At 36.8% G+C, this 12798-nt stretch overlaps 3 protein-coding genes across 4 annotated transcripts; 2 read left to right on the top strand and 1 right to left on the bottom strand.

Annotated features, from left to right (window-relative positions):
* Window positions 1–317: 317 nt before the first annotated feature.
* Window positions 318–746, top strand: LOC119984277 (S-protein homolog 2-like). Its single transcript, XM_038828143.1, has one exon. It carries the CDS (start codon window positions 318–320, stop codon window positions 744–746), a length of 429 nt encoding a protein of 142 aa, XP_038684071.1.
* Window positions 747–1569: 823 nt separating this feature from the next.
* On the top strand, window positions 1570–1995 carry LOC119984279 (S-protein homolog 2-like). Its single transcript, XM_038828144.1, has one exon. It carries the CDS (start codon window positions 1570–1572, stop codon window positions 1993–1995), a length of 426 nt encoding a protein of 141 aa, XP_038684072.1.
* A 546-nt stretch (window positions 1996–2541) lies between these two features.
* On the bottom strand, window positions 2542–12246 carry LOC119984178 (E4 SUMO-protein ligase PIAL2-like). Of its 2 annotated transcripts, XM_038828005.1 has the most exons (16): window positions 11907–12246; window positions 10808–10880; window positions 10203–10268; window positions 7860–7925; window positions 7682–7764; window positions 7223–7274; window positions 7065–7136; window positions 6791–6858; window positions 6648–6696; window positions 6482–6566; window positions 6303–6404; window positions 6095–6146; window positions 5365–5416; window positions 4607–4723; window positions 3644–4528; window positions 2542–3388 (listed from the first exon to the last, which is right to left on the bottom strand). In XM_038828005.1, the coding sequence occupies exons 1-16, from the start codon at window positions 12080–12082 to the stop codon at window positions 2813–2815; spliced, it is 2574 nt and encodes an 857-aa protein (XP_038683933.1). In that variant the 5' UTR covers window positions 12083–12246; the 3' UTR covers window positions 2542–2812. The 2 variants fall into 2 exon arrangements, with proteins under 2 accessions (XP_038683933.1, XP_038683934.1); XM_038828006.1 differs by lacking the exons at window positions 6648–6696; window positions 6791–6858.
* Between the last annotated feature and the right edge of the window lie 552 nt (window positions 12247–12798).

Below are 12798 nucleotides of genomic sequence, written 5' to 3' on the forward strand. Positions count from 1 at the left end.
AATTATTGTGAAGCATATTAATTTCCAGCAATGAATAATTAATACCGCATTTTAGGCATCAAAACAATACTAATTAAAGCATAGACCATCACATATTTCATACAAAACCAATCAATCAGCCATCAAATTCAAATATTCAATATATATCTTGGCACAATATGAGCATTCATTAATTTACTAAATTTAAAATTATATGATCAATAGGGAATACATCAAAACAAACTTGGCAAATATTAACTATTTTACATTTGACCAAAATTCACCTATTTAAGAACCAAAATAGTACATGGTTCTACACTAAAAAAAAAAAAATAGCCATGGAGCAAAATACAAAGCTAACAATGCTCTTCCAATTTTCTATCCTTCTGCTTGCATTGGCCACTGTCACTAGCGAGGCCATCTCTTTTGGCCCTAAGTTCCATGTCCACATTGTGAATGGTTTTAAGACCGACGTGCTCTACAGTCACTGCAAATCAAAGGACGACGATCTTGGCATCCGTCAGACCAGTCCAGGTCAAGAGTATGAATGGTCATTTCACTTAAATATCTGGGGCACTACCCTATACTTTTGTTCCTTTTGGTGGGTGGGGGGACATCACCAAAACGATGTGTTTTGGAACAAGCATGGGTTTATTTATGATTTCTGTGGTGTGAAGAATTGTATTTGGAAGCTTCAAGAGGATGGGATTTACTTGTTCAAATCCTTGACTGGCACATTTGAGTTGATGTATGAGTGGGATAAGTGAAAACAAAAAATGTAATTGCAATATAGCATGATCGAGTTTTTTTTTTCCAAAAATAATATTGATGGGAATCTCCTTCCTTGTTTTGTTATCTAGGGGTGTAAACGATCAATTTTTTTTTTCACTTTTTTGACAATAATTTAACTAATTAATTGGTTACTTATCATCAGTTTCGGTCAATTATCATTAATTTTTTTGCAAATAACCGACCATTCGGTTAAATTATTTGGAAAATTTTCTTACAGTCCTATTGTTATCAAACAATTTATTACAAAACCTCCCCCTTTTTCTATACTTCTTTGGCCCTGTGGGTTGGATCAATATCCCAACCCATCACAATAACCCATTAGTGTAGTGTGTTCTCTCTTGGAAAATGAAATTGACCACCAAAAGGCTCTGTAATTATTACACATGTTAATTTATAGTGGCCCAAAAAGATAAATTATTTTTCGGACAATACTCCTTCAAACCCCTTGATTTCTAGCAACAGAATCTCGGATATTAACTTGATAAGATCGTAATCCCTACAAAATAAACAAACAGATAGCCATAAAACTTCCTTGCTCTGCCACATGCATGTCACCTGTCCAATGATGTGCCCTATTCTGCCACATGCATGTCACCACATGATTGGCTGTCATATTTGGTACAAACAATATATTAGCACAATATGACGTTATGAACATTAATTAAATTACCAAATTTACAATATTATCAATAGGGAAGACATCAAAACAAACTTGGTAAAATATTAAAATTTAATTCACCTATTTAAGAATCAAAATACTACTTGGTTCTACACTTAAAAAAAAAGAGAGAGAGCCACATGGAGCAAAATACAAAATCAACATTGATATTGTTCCAATTTTCCATCCTTTTGCTTGCATCGACTGCTGCCACTAGCGAGGCCATCTCTCTGAACCCTAAGTATCATGTCCACATTGTGAATGGTTTCAAGTCTGACATCCTCCACAGTCACTGCAAATCATTGGACGACGATCTTGGCATCCGCCAAACCAATCCAGGTCAAGAGTATCAATGGGAATTTAGCATAAATTTCTGGGGCACTACCCTCTACTATTGTTCCTTTTGGTGGAATCGGGGACGCCATCTAAACGAAGTGTTTACGACTAAGCCAGAGTTTATTCATTACTACTGTGGTGATTATAATTGTATTTGGAAAGCTCAGGAGGAAGGGATTTACGCGTTCAACTCCGAGAGTCGCACATTTGAGTTCATGTATAAGTGGTAAAAGTGAAAACAATATGTAATTGCAATTGCATCACAATGTTTGTTTGTTTTTTTTCCCGAATAATAATGATGGGAAACTCTTTTCCTTTGTTTTGTTGTTACCATCAATTTATTATCATATCTTCGCTCGTTCCGAACTATTCACTGAGAACACAACAAAGTAGCGAGATTTCGGGGCAACGTTCCGAGAAAATATTTGAGGCTCTTTATATGACACAAAGATAATCACTAAATAATAGTTTCAAACAATAAAATATTACATATTTATTTATCACAGTTGTTATTTATAAAAGCAAAACACTAGACAAAAAAAGACATAAAACAAAGAGGGAGAGAGACCAAAAAAAAAAAAAACAGGGGTTGCATGGTACATGGTAAATTTTCTTTTGGGTCTGGTACATTTTTACGAGGCCTGACACATTTCGTATGGGGTTGCCTATCACATTTCTTATCTCTGAACTCTCCCTCCATCAACCAAATCAACTGAGAGGGCGGTCAACAAAAGCCCCAGTAACTCAACAAAGGAAAAATTATGGTTCCAAACACAGTGCAAAAGCCCAACATAGGTGTCATATCATTTAAACACTACCGCTGTACCAAGGGCTAGTATTGCCCTCCAGGTTCCAAAACACCATAGGTAAGCAACCAAGTTCAAATTTGTGTATAAACCACCTATTCTAATCATTAGAAAAATCCTAGGGTGAACTGAGATAAACTACCTTTTTGTGCACAAAGAGACCATTGATACAAAATTGGCCATTCGTTATATAGATATATACAGCTTCATATTTACTTCCAGTAATCAGCATAAGTCGATGTCAATTCATCCACATGGAATGTGCAGGCGGATAACCAGAGACCCCACTTGTACCAGCAGCTCCAGTCCTCGATGAGTTTTGATTTTGAAGGCTGGGCGGAACACTCCTATTAGCGAAAAAAGCCTGAAAGTGAGCGGGAACACTAGACGATGGCAATGAAAGATTTGGCAGCATCCCAACTTGAGCTGATTGGGTTGGCAGATTCAAGTACTGGCTAAGAGCAGCAGAATATGCCTGTCCTGAGAGGCTTCCACGCATTCGACCCACAGGCCGCCAATTCTGTTCCGATGGTAAATCCACCAAACCATCAGCTCTTGAAACTGGGCGCAACGTTCCTCCAATGCTTCCCCACTGCTCTGCTGTTGATGCCCTAGCCCCATCCTGATTGATTGGGTATGAAGTCACTGGTCTTAAGAATGGGGACTGGCTCCTCGGATTCAGAGCTTGCTGAAGATGAGGATTCTGGAATTCAGTGGAACGTCTGTAAGCACATGGGAATGGATTTGAAGCTTGGATGCCAGCATTCTGTTGAACTGATTGACCGGGGATGAAAGTGCAGTCTTGAAGACTCACATTCTGCATGGAAAGTAAATACTAAATAGAGAGCATAACATAGAGATCCTAAGAAACTATTTCAAAAAGAAAAACACGGGGATGGAGTAGAGAAAGGCAGAAGAGATGCCAAACTCTAAAAGATAAAACTGAAGATCTACTTGTAATCCAAAAGTTACCCATACACTACCAGTCGTAGACTCGTAGCCATTAAAGTCATAAAACTATATGGAGTGAAAACACAATACACAAAGAGAAGGAAAATAAAAGAAATTTAACCTGTGCTGCAGTATGTTGATGCAATAAAGATGGAGCTCCATCCGATATCAGTCTGTAATTATTTGCACTAGGTGCCACTGGTAGGGATGCTTGAGAAGCAAGCGATTGCGCACTGTAGCCGCTTCTTGCTCTTTGTTGTGGAGCATTAGTCTGGGACAGGGCTGGCAGGGCCTGAACTGCCACTGGAGTCCTTGTTATATTTCTAGGCACGGAAGCAGACCGCCCATATTCATTTTGATTACTAGGTATGGCAGCTGACCGGCCATATTCACTTTGCAAAGTAGTTGAGTTGACAAACTGCGCCTGTTGCAACTGCAAGTTAGTGGGAGCTGAAAATTGACTTTGCAAGGCTGAGGTTGTCGGGTTGATATTTACATGTCTCTCAGCTCTTTGATTAAAAGCAGGAGAAATGGCATCAGTTAGGACAGGAGACATCAGAAAGTCTGCAGAAGTGGACTCAGATGTACTAATTCTGATTTCTGCGCCTGAGCTTACATAGGAGGGGACAGATAAATTACTAAGGTAAACACCAGACCAAAATTCATCCTCAATTTGAGCAGTAGCATTTTGGCTAGAAATATTCATATCGTTTACATCTGGCTGTGTTGTGAAATTTGTACAGACTGATGGATTTCGAAGATCAGCCGGGACAACTTTCCTGTCTTCATTTTCATAAGAGCCCAGAGTGTCCACCTTATCATCATCTTCTGTGAGATCCAGAAAAATAGGACCTGGAGTAGACTCTTGAAGCTCTGCTTTTTCATTGAGATGAAGTTCCGTATCATGTGCCACATCTTCATTATCATCTCTTTCAAGAACAGCTTTCCAAGACCCATCAGCAGAGATAATTATGTCAGTAACTTCCTCTCCTACCTCTCTCAGGACCTGCGAATAAAGAATAACCAAGTAATCATTTTAGGGAACAGTCTATTTGCCTTCCAGTAAATAACCTTAGCCACTCGCCTTGACCATATTTTGATCAATACGTAATTCGGTGTAGCAGACAGGCTGATTACAATGTGGGCACCTCCATGATGGTCTTCTTGAATTTATAATGACATAATTACTGAAATCAAAACACTAAAGCAAATAAAAGTCAGGGATGAAGAAATAATAATAGGAGGAATGAAGAGAGAGAAATAGGAACCAAAGAAGCCAAATTTAATAATTTAGACAAATACATTTGACATCATCTCAAACACCCACAATCTCACAACTACCAACAATTTTAATAAAGTGTCTATTTACAAAAGTTGCACCATAAATTTACAAAGGTTGATACCTTGAAAGTATGACTTTAACACCTGGAACAAAGATTAAAGGCAATGAACAATACTATAATTAAAAGAACTTAAGCCTGGTGAATAAATACGGCAGCTGAACCATCTTTATGTATCACAAACCTAGGTGTACTTTGGCTGACAGTTAAGTACACTGTTATCCTACTCTGAGTGAACATACGGAATTTTGTAAGGCATAGATCTAATGCCACAGTATAACCGGAATAAACCTACACTGCTAACATCCGAATACACATTTACCTCTTTTTTCTTTTGCGTGGAAAATAAGTTTATTGAAACAGCACCAAGGAGGTGCCGAAAGAAATACAACTGTCAAAGAAATTCTTACAGAGATCATTAAGCCAAAAAATTGCAGTAGTAAGCCAGTTACAGATACACATCGCTCATAGTACTAGAGTTTACAGCGCAAGGGTCACTAACCTGAAGATGTTTGCATCTATAGCCTTTGACAGGAATTGCAACACGCCTGAAGCTGTTGAGATTCAGAAAGTCAATTGGCAGAACATCAATGACCTTTTGCTCCATAAAAGCATAAACATTAAAAAAGGATGCTCAATAGAAACATAAACAAGAACATGGCCATATTTATATTTAAGTTGTCTTCATGGATAGTCCGCAACAATGATGGTTGGGGGAGTAAGCATTGTGGGAGTGGGCCCAAACCCCCCACCCTCCCCCACGGGGATAAAATGGGTTCGAAAGCACCAGTGTTGTTGCTGTTGTTTGGGTGGGTTGGGGGGGGGGACTACGGAGGGAAGCTGATGAGGAGGTTGGTCAAGAAGCCCTAATGCTTACTCTCTGCGTATTATGGTTGAACAAGATAATGGACTGAAAAAAGAAATAGTAAAAAACTTGAAAATGGGTTTGGTTCATGAGCTTGCAAGGCAAAGTCATCAAAATGAGTTAGTTCAGCTCCCTGAGGCAAACGTGCCCCAACCGAGGCTTGAGTTGGTTTAAATTTCTTATCCAATGAGCCAATGGTGGCCACCACAGAGCAAGCATGAAGCCCCACCAAAATTGACCATGAACAGGTCAGTTTTTTGCAAGCATTAAATGGTTGGAAACCAAAATTATCAGTTTCCTAAGCATATAGAGCCACATTTATACTAGAAAAAATTGGCACTGAAGTTGACACAAGTATAAGGCATACCTTATAGGACACTTAAGGGATATTCGTGATGGCCCCTCAATGATGTCATTTTCTAAAATACAAGGAGAATCAAAGCAAAAGATCAGTCATAAATTCGAGATATAGTTGACAAGAAATGTATGTATATACTGCAAAACAGTTTAAATTATCAACTATTAGAAACAGAAAATCAATAGATCAAAAAACTTCCTCCAACTTCTGGCTGTACCTGAATCAGTCATAGGAGTTTCAGACTGAACATAATCTTCAAGCACAGGGGCTTCAGGTAATGACGAGATGCTCATGAAGGCAAGAACTACGATAAAATTACCTTTGCAATGAACATTGTGTCAGAGCAGGACAATGAAAACAAGGATGGTCATATGTGGGAACTATGTTCAAGCATACCATTGAACTGGCCCACAGCTTGAAGAAGGTTTGCTCCATATTGAAGCATTCCGGTAACATTTGTTGGAATTTGTGGTCCAGTGTCCTAATAATGGAGAAGAATATAATTGTAAGATATAGTAGATATGTCAAGACTTGTTTGAAAGATAAGTGGGACAACACTAACCACTGAAATACCACTTCTTCTTTCTACTCCCTTTCCATTTAAAAGAAAGCTACAAAAGTTGAGGGAGGGAAGGTTACCAGAGTAAAATGAAGAAATTTTAAATACTAAATAAGAAATAAAGTTTTCAAATAATATAGTCTTACTTTACTTTTTGAGGACTTATGGTACAAGCAAATGTTTCTGAATTGTCTGTTTGTGCTACAAGTAAACGCTACAAGGTGAGGAGAAAAATGATACAGCATGAGATGTGGAACAATTTCAGTGATAAATATTTCCAATTAAGCCAAATTAGATTATCATGTCCACTTGCAGAATGCTACTCGATTGCAAAATCACAAGTGAAACTTTCAACAAGATTTCCCAGAACATCAAACTTACTCAATTCGTTGAATACAAACTAAAATGAAAGCTGCTTACTATTTTCTCTTCTGGAGAATGACTTATGGTCTTTGGTATGTTGAAATCAACTGCATATGCTTCATATCCAGGCTACAACACAAACAATGGAACAAACATATATTAATGGAGTACTCTGAAGCAAAAGAACAGGCTAAACAGATGTATCAGAAGTCCACCTTAACTTCAAGAGAAGCCAATACTTGGCCAATCTTCATTAATGGATAGAACCTGCATATTCACAAACAGAGACAGAAAAACACAATTTGAGTACTTTTCGTTTTTAAGGACTGTGATTAAAAGTGAGAACAATTCAGAAAATTCATTGACATTCTAGAAACGACTGGACAACCATGATCACAGTTGTGTCTTACATGGTTCAAAGACATGATAAATAATCACTCAGGAGACTAGATATTTTTTCCCCTAACACCCAATCCTGAGCATTAAAAGAAGAAGGAAGGAAGGAAAGGGAAAAAAAAAAAACAACTTAAATGCTCCAAGAATAAATCTCATGTATAGGGGTTTAGCTGTCTAGTCTAACATCACTACATAACTCAGAAGTTAAAGGTGCAACTGACAGTTTCAGTATATTGTTATCAATAAACAAGAAATACAATCACGATAAAAGCCCCAACCTGCCCATAATCATTGAAATGATGGAATGAAAATCGCTTGGCCCAGTTTGAACATCTTTTATACTGCAGAAGCTGCTCCCTATCTACATATGCAGAAAACTTCTAGTAAGCAACGCCAAATTATACATATTCTGGATATTAAAGCAAGTTTAGTGCTCCTTGAGACTTGGTGTCAAACCTCATTCACAAGAGTAAGAAGTTCTTGAGATTCCATCTCTGAAAACCATCCAATCTTACATGCATTCTACCACACAAAAAAAAAAAAAGTGAACTCAAGAATGCAGTATACAACTATACAAGTGCAATGACAATTAGAATAATATGAAAAGACTTCAGATCCTCTAGTCCTGTTTTTCATGGAACCTCTCCAAGTTAAAGATTCAATTGGTTTTGCGTTCAGTTATTACAAAACAAGCGAACCAAAAATTTTGCGTTTAACTTGAATAACCTAACCAACCAAATAAGAACAAATAACCAAACTGAATTATTTCAGTTTGGTTTTCCAGCAACGAAAATTGAATCAGCTAAAAACAGTCCAGAGTTCAGCAACAGCCATATATACCTATACAGTGTAAAAACCATTAAGAATCATTATGTCTACAAATAGTATCGTACCTGTTACACATAAAGTAGCATCAGATCTGATACCATAGGGCATAGGCATATATATGTGTATGTGTGTGTGTGTATACATATATATATCTAGAAAAATTCATTGAGAAATTCAGTAACGGAAGATAGAAAGCTCACAATCGTCAATTGCCAAGTATATGCAAAGCTTGTGAGATTTCTGGTTAGGGTGATTTAAAAAGGAGAATGTGAGGTTGCCTATTAGAATTTGGGCAATCAGTAAAGGAGAACACAAATGTCGCAGACTCGCAGGAAAAGATAAATGACAATCACAGGCACTGCTTGGTACAGGAGGGCATAGCAAGCATGTGCGGGGCTCTCTTCAATTATCCTATGAATGCAACCCTAAGCTCTCAGGTTATATGGGCTGGCCGGTTGGGTAATTTGGGGTACTCTCAGCCTTCCAGAATGCAAGGCAGAGGGCAGCACGAGGTCCATAAAATGCATCGTTTCCATATCAGGTAATAAAACTTATAATACTTCCGTAACGCTTAGTTTATCAGTTATTTACATACTTGGTAATATTAATTCAGTTTCTTGTTTTCTCGGTTTATTCACCACCAAAACAAAATCAATAGCGAATCAAAATTTTTAAAACAAAATTAAAATCTACAAAATAGAATAGTTCAGCAAAATTGAGCTCAAAAAGATCGAGCTAATTCATAAATCAGCTTTGGCCAAGTCTGAACGATCCATCGGGTCACATAGTATTGGACCCATCACTACAAGGTAAATCCAGATAATAACACTCCCAGGCACACCACCAATATTAGTCAAATCAAAGATACACCAGTTAGGATTTGAACCCAAGACCTCCAAGTTTACGGCAGTCAGATTTGTATTGCCTGATGCCTAGGTTGCTTTTGTCAGGTACTTCAAATCATTCTTAGTGACATATAATTCTATTTCAAACACACAAATCAGAGGGCTAAATAAATCTTACCAAGAGTGTAAGAAATATGACATTAGTTTATAAAGTACAGAAAAATGAAGATTATTTCTTTTTTAAATTGAGATGAGAAAAAGTAATTAAAGAACCCAAACAACTGAATCAATTGTAAGTATACATACAACTATACAAGAAATGTTCTCAAATATTCCCAATTCAGGGCAGACAGTTCACTGTCCTCTATAACTTAAATTCAACCAATCACTGACTAAGCACATCCCTCCCCTAGAAATGCATAAGAATACAGATAAAAGAGACTCGGATACGGAGACACGGGATGCGGGTGCAGGGAGACTCGACAAATAAAAAAAATATATGCTTTTTTATATATTAATCTTAAGTTTCAATGATAAATATTGAAAAATCAATCCCAAAGTACCTTCAAAAGAAGTTAAATATTGGTGTGGGTCAAACCCAACCCACTTTTAAGTCATTAATTATACTGGGCCTTAGGAATGCCCAAGCCCAAGTTCTAAAAATTTGTGCCTTAAATTGCTGTCTGTAAAGGAGTTTAGTAGAATCAAATTATCTACAAAGGTGTCTAATATTTATGAGTCAGACTGAAATTGTTCTATTGGAGATGACAGATGTCTATTGGGTTCTTATGGAGATGGAGATAAATCCCATACGACTTAAATTTTCCTCTGCAGATGACAGATATCCTACAAGTCGTTTATTTGTATTTTCTTAAAAAAAAGGGGTGCAGCATACGTATTTTGCCGCATCACTGCCGCATCCGCGTCCCTGCCACACTCAGTGCGGATGTGACGGCATTTTCGGAGTGTCGGTGCTGCCTAGGTTACTACATGCTAAACCACAGCAAACATGAAAACATGTCCAGGGGCAGACACAATTATAGCACCGGCGAAGGTCCAAAATATTGCATGGACAAAATTTACTGCAGAGATCCTTATTAAAAAAAAAAGAGCATTTAAGACGTACCTTAACCGAAATCATCAGCACCATGACACCAGCTACTACTGACAGATCATTTTTAAGTTGACATATCTATACAAGATAAGAAAACATATATAAGTGTAACCCTTTTGGCACCTTCTTGATGCTTTTTCAATAAACTTGTTCTCCATCCAGGAAAAAAAAAGGAAAAATATATATAAGATTAGAGATTCGTTACATGATATACATTTCATATAAAAACAAACAAAGGATGGTCACACTGTGTTGATCAATAATCCACCTATCCGACTAGACAACTACAAATGTCCTTAAGCAGTAATGGTGTTTAGTGATGAAACAGGAAGACGAACAGAAGGAAGAAAAAGTAAAGTATCCATCAAAGCAATGGCAGGTATTATTCCTAAACAGTAGTACATAGTCTCCTTATATGAATATGTTAAAAAGTTTAGCATGCAACAATTTGTCAACATAAATCAGCACTTTGGCATACTGTGATAATAAATCAATTTACTAATGTTTCAAGTATTACAGTCACATAAAGTTGTGAAACCATCTACGCTTCACTGGAATAAGATAGCTTGAGGTAAATTAATCTAAAATAGGTGAAAATTACATATCAAGGGAGTTACCTGTTTTAATAAGCGAGGTAACTCTTGAGCTTTATCTGGTATCTCATTGTTTGCAAGTGCATAATCAATGCCTCTGTATTTGTCAAAAATAATGTAGTCAAGTTGGATTTACATAACAACCATACAGTCAACATATTCTCCACAAAGGGTATTTCACATTAAATAAATCTAAGAAATTAATTGCATATCTTCCATCTAAAAGAAGAAAATTTACATTGATTTTGTGATACTTCACTGTATCACCAAAGAAAATACCAACAATTATTGGTTATATTTTCATAAAATTCATCTAAAAACCATAAACAAAACCTACTCCATGCAGCTAAAAAGAGAGAATAACTTGTTTTTGTCCTCCATTTAAGACCAAAAGGCAAGCAGTAAAAGAGAGTAAAAGCAAGCAGAAGAACCATTTTAAAATTTATTACAGAAACTTTTAAAAACCAACACTTCTACTCTTCTGATATATCTCCTCAGTAGCAGGGATGCCAGGGACGAAATTCATGTCCTATAAAAGACAAGAAAAATCACTAAGAGGCTTGCATATACCATGTTACTGACTTCTACCGGTAACCAAAACATTGCTCCATATACCATAAACTAAGGGCATCTTGCATTACCAGCACATAATCGTCAGCGCACCAAATCAGAATACTAATAATGTTTTTTCAAACCGTTCCATGTATGAGCCTATCTCCAGATATTTTTATTGCCATTCAATTGTTCATATAGAAATACCCAAATTAAGACACAACAGAAGAACGTTTAATAAGTTACCAAAAGAAGTCCACCTCTTCTATCGTGATCAGAAAGAGTACGACATTACTAATAATGAGTTATTACCCTTGTTCATCTAGGGCTGGTTTAGCCAGAGGTTCTATAGAACTGGATCATTCGGATTAAACACGTACAAAGCAAAAAACTCCTATTCTCAATTCATAAAACCCTCTGGCAAAGTGGAGTTACAGTTGTATACCCTAAACACCTCTGCTATTGACAAATTTCTCGGAGAACTGGCACGGAAGACACCTAAAACCCACGCGGAAAGCGATTTTCGAAAGAATATGAGTTCATAATATACATATATACTGTATGCATGTACCTGGCGAGTGAGAGGCAGAGATTTTGAATCTCCTTGGTACTGTTCTTACGGGCAGAATGCAAGAGCCAGACCAACCGCTCCGCCACGGCAGCAACTCTGGACGAGTTCATCAACGAGACCGTCTTTTGCTGCCACCGTGCCATCACCGCCACCAACTCCGGCGATATCGCCGCCATTCTTTTACTACACTCCGTGTGGGTCAAAAAGTAATCGGCAAAAACTGAAAAGAAAAAAAGAAAAGAAAGAAAGACGTGTTTCAGAGTTTCATTCTATTCTGGGGTTTCACGCGGTACTCTCTGTTATGGTGTCATGGCGTTTGCAGTTTGCATAATGATCAAAGAATAAAAATGCCCTCTTGTACGGCGCCCACTTTTAATAACGCAAGTTATACATCCATAGATTTAATAATAAGATTTTTTACCGAAAATAATTATCAACGGTTGATACTTGATACAACAACTTAAGAATTTTACGCCGGAGTTAGTCGAAATAATAAAGATGATGTGTATCACTCTAATGATTATAGTCGAATACCCCTCTACGTTTCGGGGGAAAAAAATAAGTATTTTATTTCAAAATAATTTCATATTAACTACACATGATTCCTTCATGAGCTAATGTATATAATAAATTTGATTTATATAATTTTAAAAATGAATTTATAGAATAAAAAGAAGATTTTACTATGATGGAAGGGCCAAACATACATTTTAGGGAAATTTGTTTTTGATTTCTTTGACCTTTTTTTTTTTACAATTTTCGTATTCTAAATTGTAATCAAGCATCGTGCATTAGTTTATACTAGATTCATAACTCAAAAGCTTCTCTTACCTTTTCATTAAAAAAAAAAAACATTTTCTTCATAAAAAAATTGGAGGTAGAAACTAGAACC

This window comes from Tripterygium wilfordii, chromosome 18 (genome assembly GCF_013401445.1).
Source record: "Tripterygium wilfordii isolate XIE 37 chromosome 18, ASM1340144v1, whole genome shotgun sequence".
In the NCBI taxonomy this organism is placed as follows: Eukaryota; Viridiplantae; Streptophyta; class Magnoliopsida; order Celastrales; family Celastraceae; genus Tripterygium; species Tripterygium wilfordii.

What these genes read in the sequence shown, in the direction of transcription:
- LOC119984277 (XM_038828143.1), top strand. Translation starts at nt 318, where the DNA reads ATGGAGCAAAATACAAAGCTAACAATGCTCTTCCAATTTTCTATCCTT.
- LOC119984279 (XM_038828144.1), top strand. Translation starts at nt 1,570, where the DNA reads ATGGAGCAAAATACAAAATCAACATTGATATTGTTCCAATTTTCCATC.
- LOC119984178 (XM_038828005.1), bottom strand. Translation starts at nt 12,082, where the DNA reads ATGGCGGCGATATCGCCGGAGTTGGTGGCGGTGATGGCACGGTGGCAG. An exon ending in TGCTGATGATTTCGGTTAAG is followed by an intron (nt 7,926 to 10,202) that starts GTACGTCTTAAA and finishes TTTGTGTGGTAG; the next exon opens with AATGCATGTAAGATTGGATG. An exon ending in TTGATCAAAATATGGTCAAG is followed by an intron (nt 4,529 to 4,606) that starts GCGAGTGGCTAA and finishes CTTTATTCGCAG; the next exon opens with GTCCTGAGAGAGGTAGGAGA.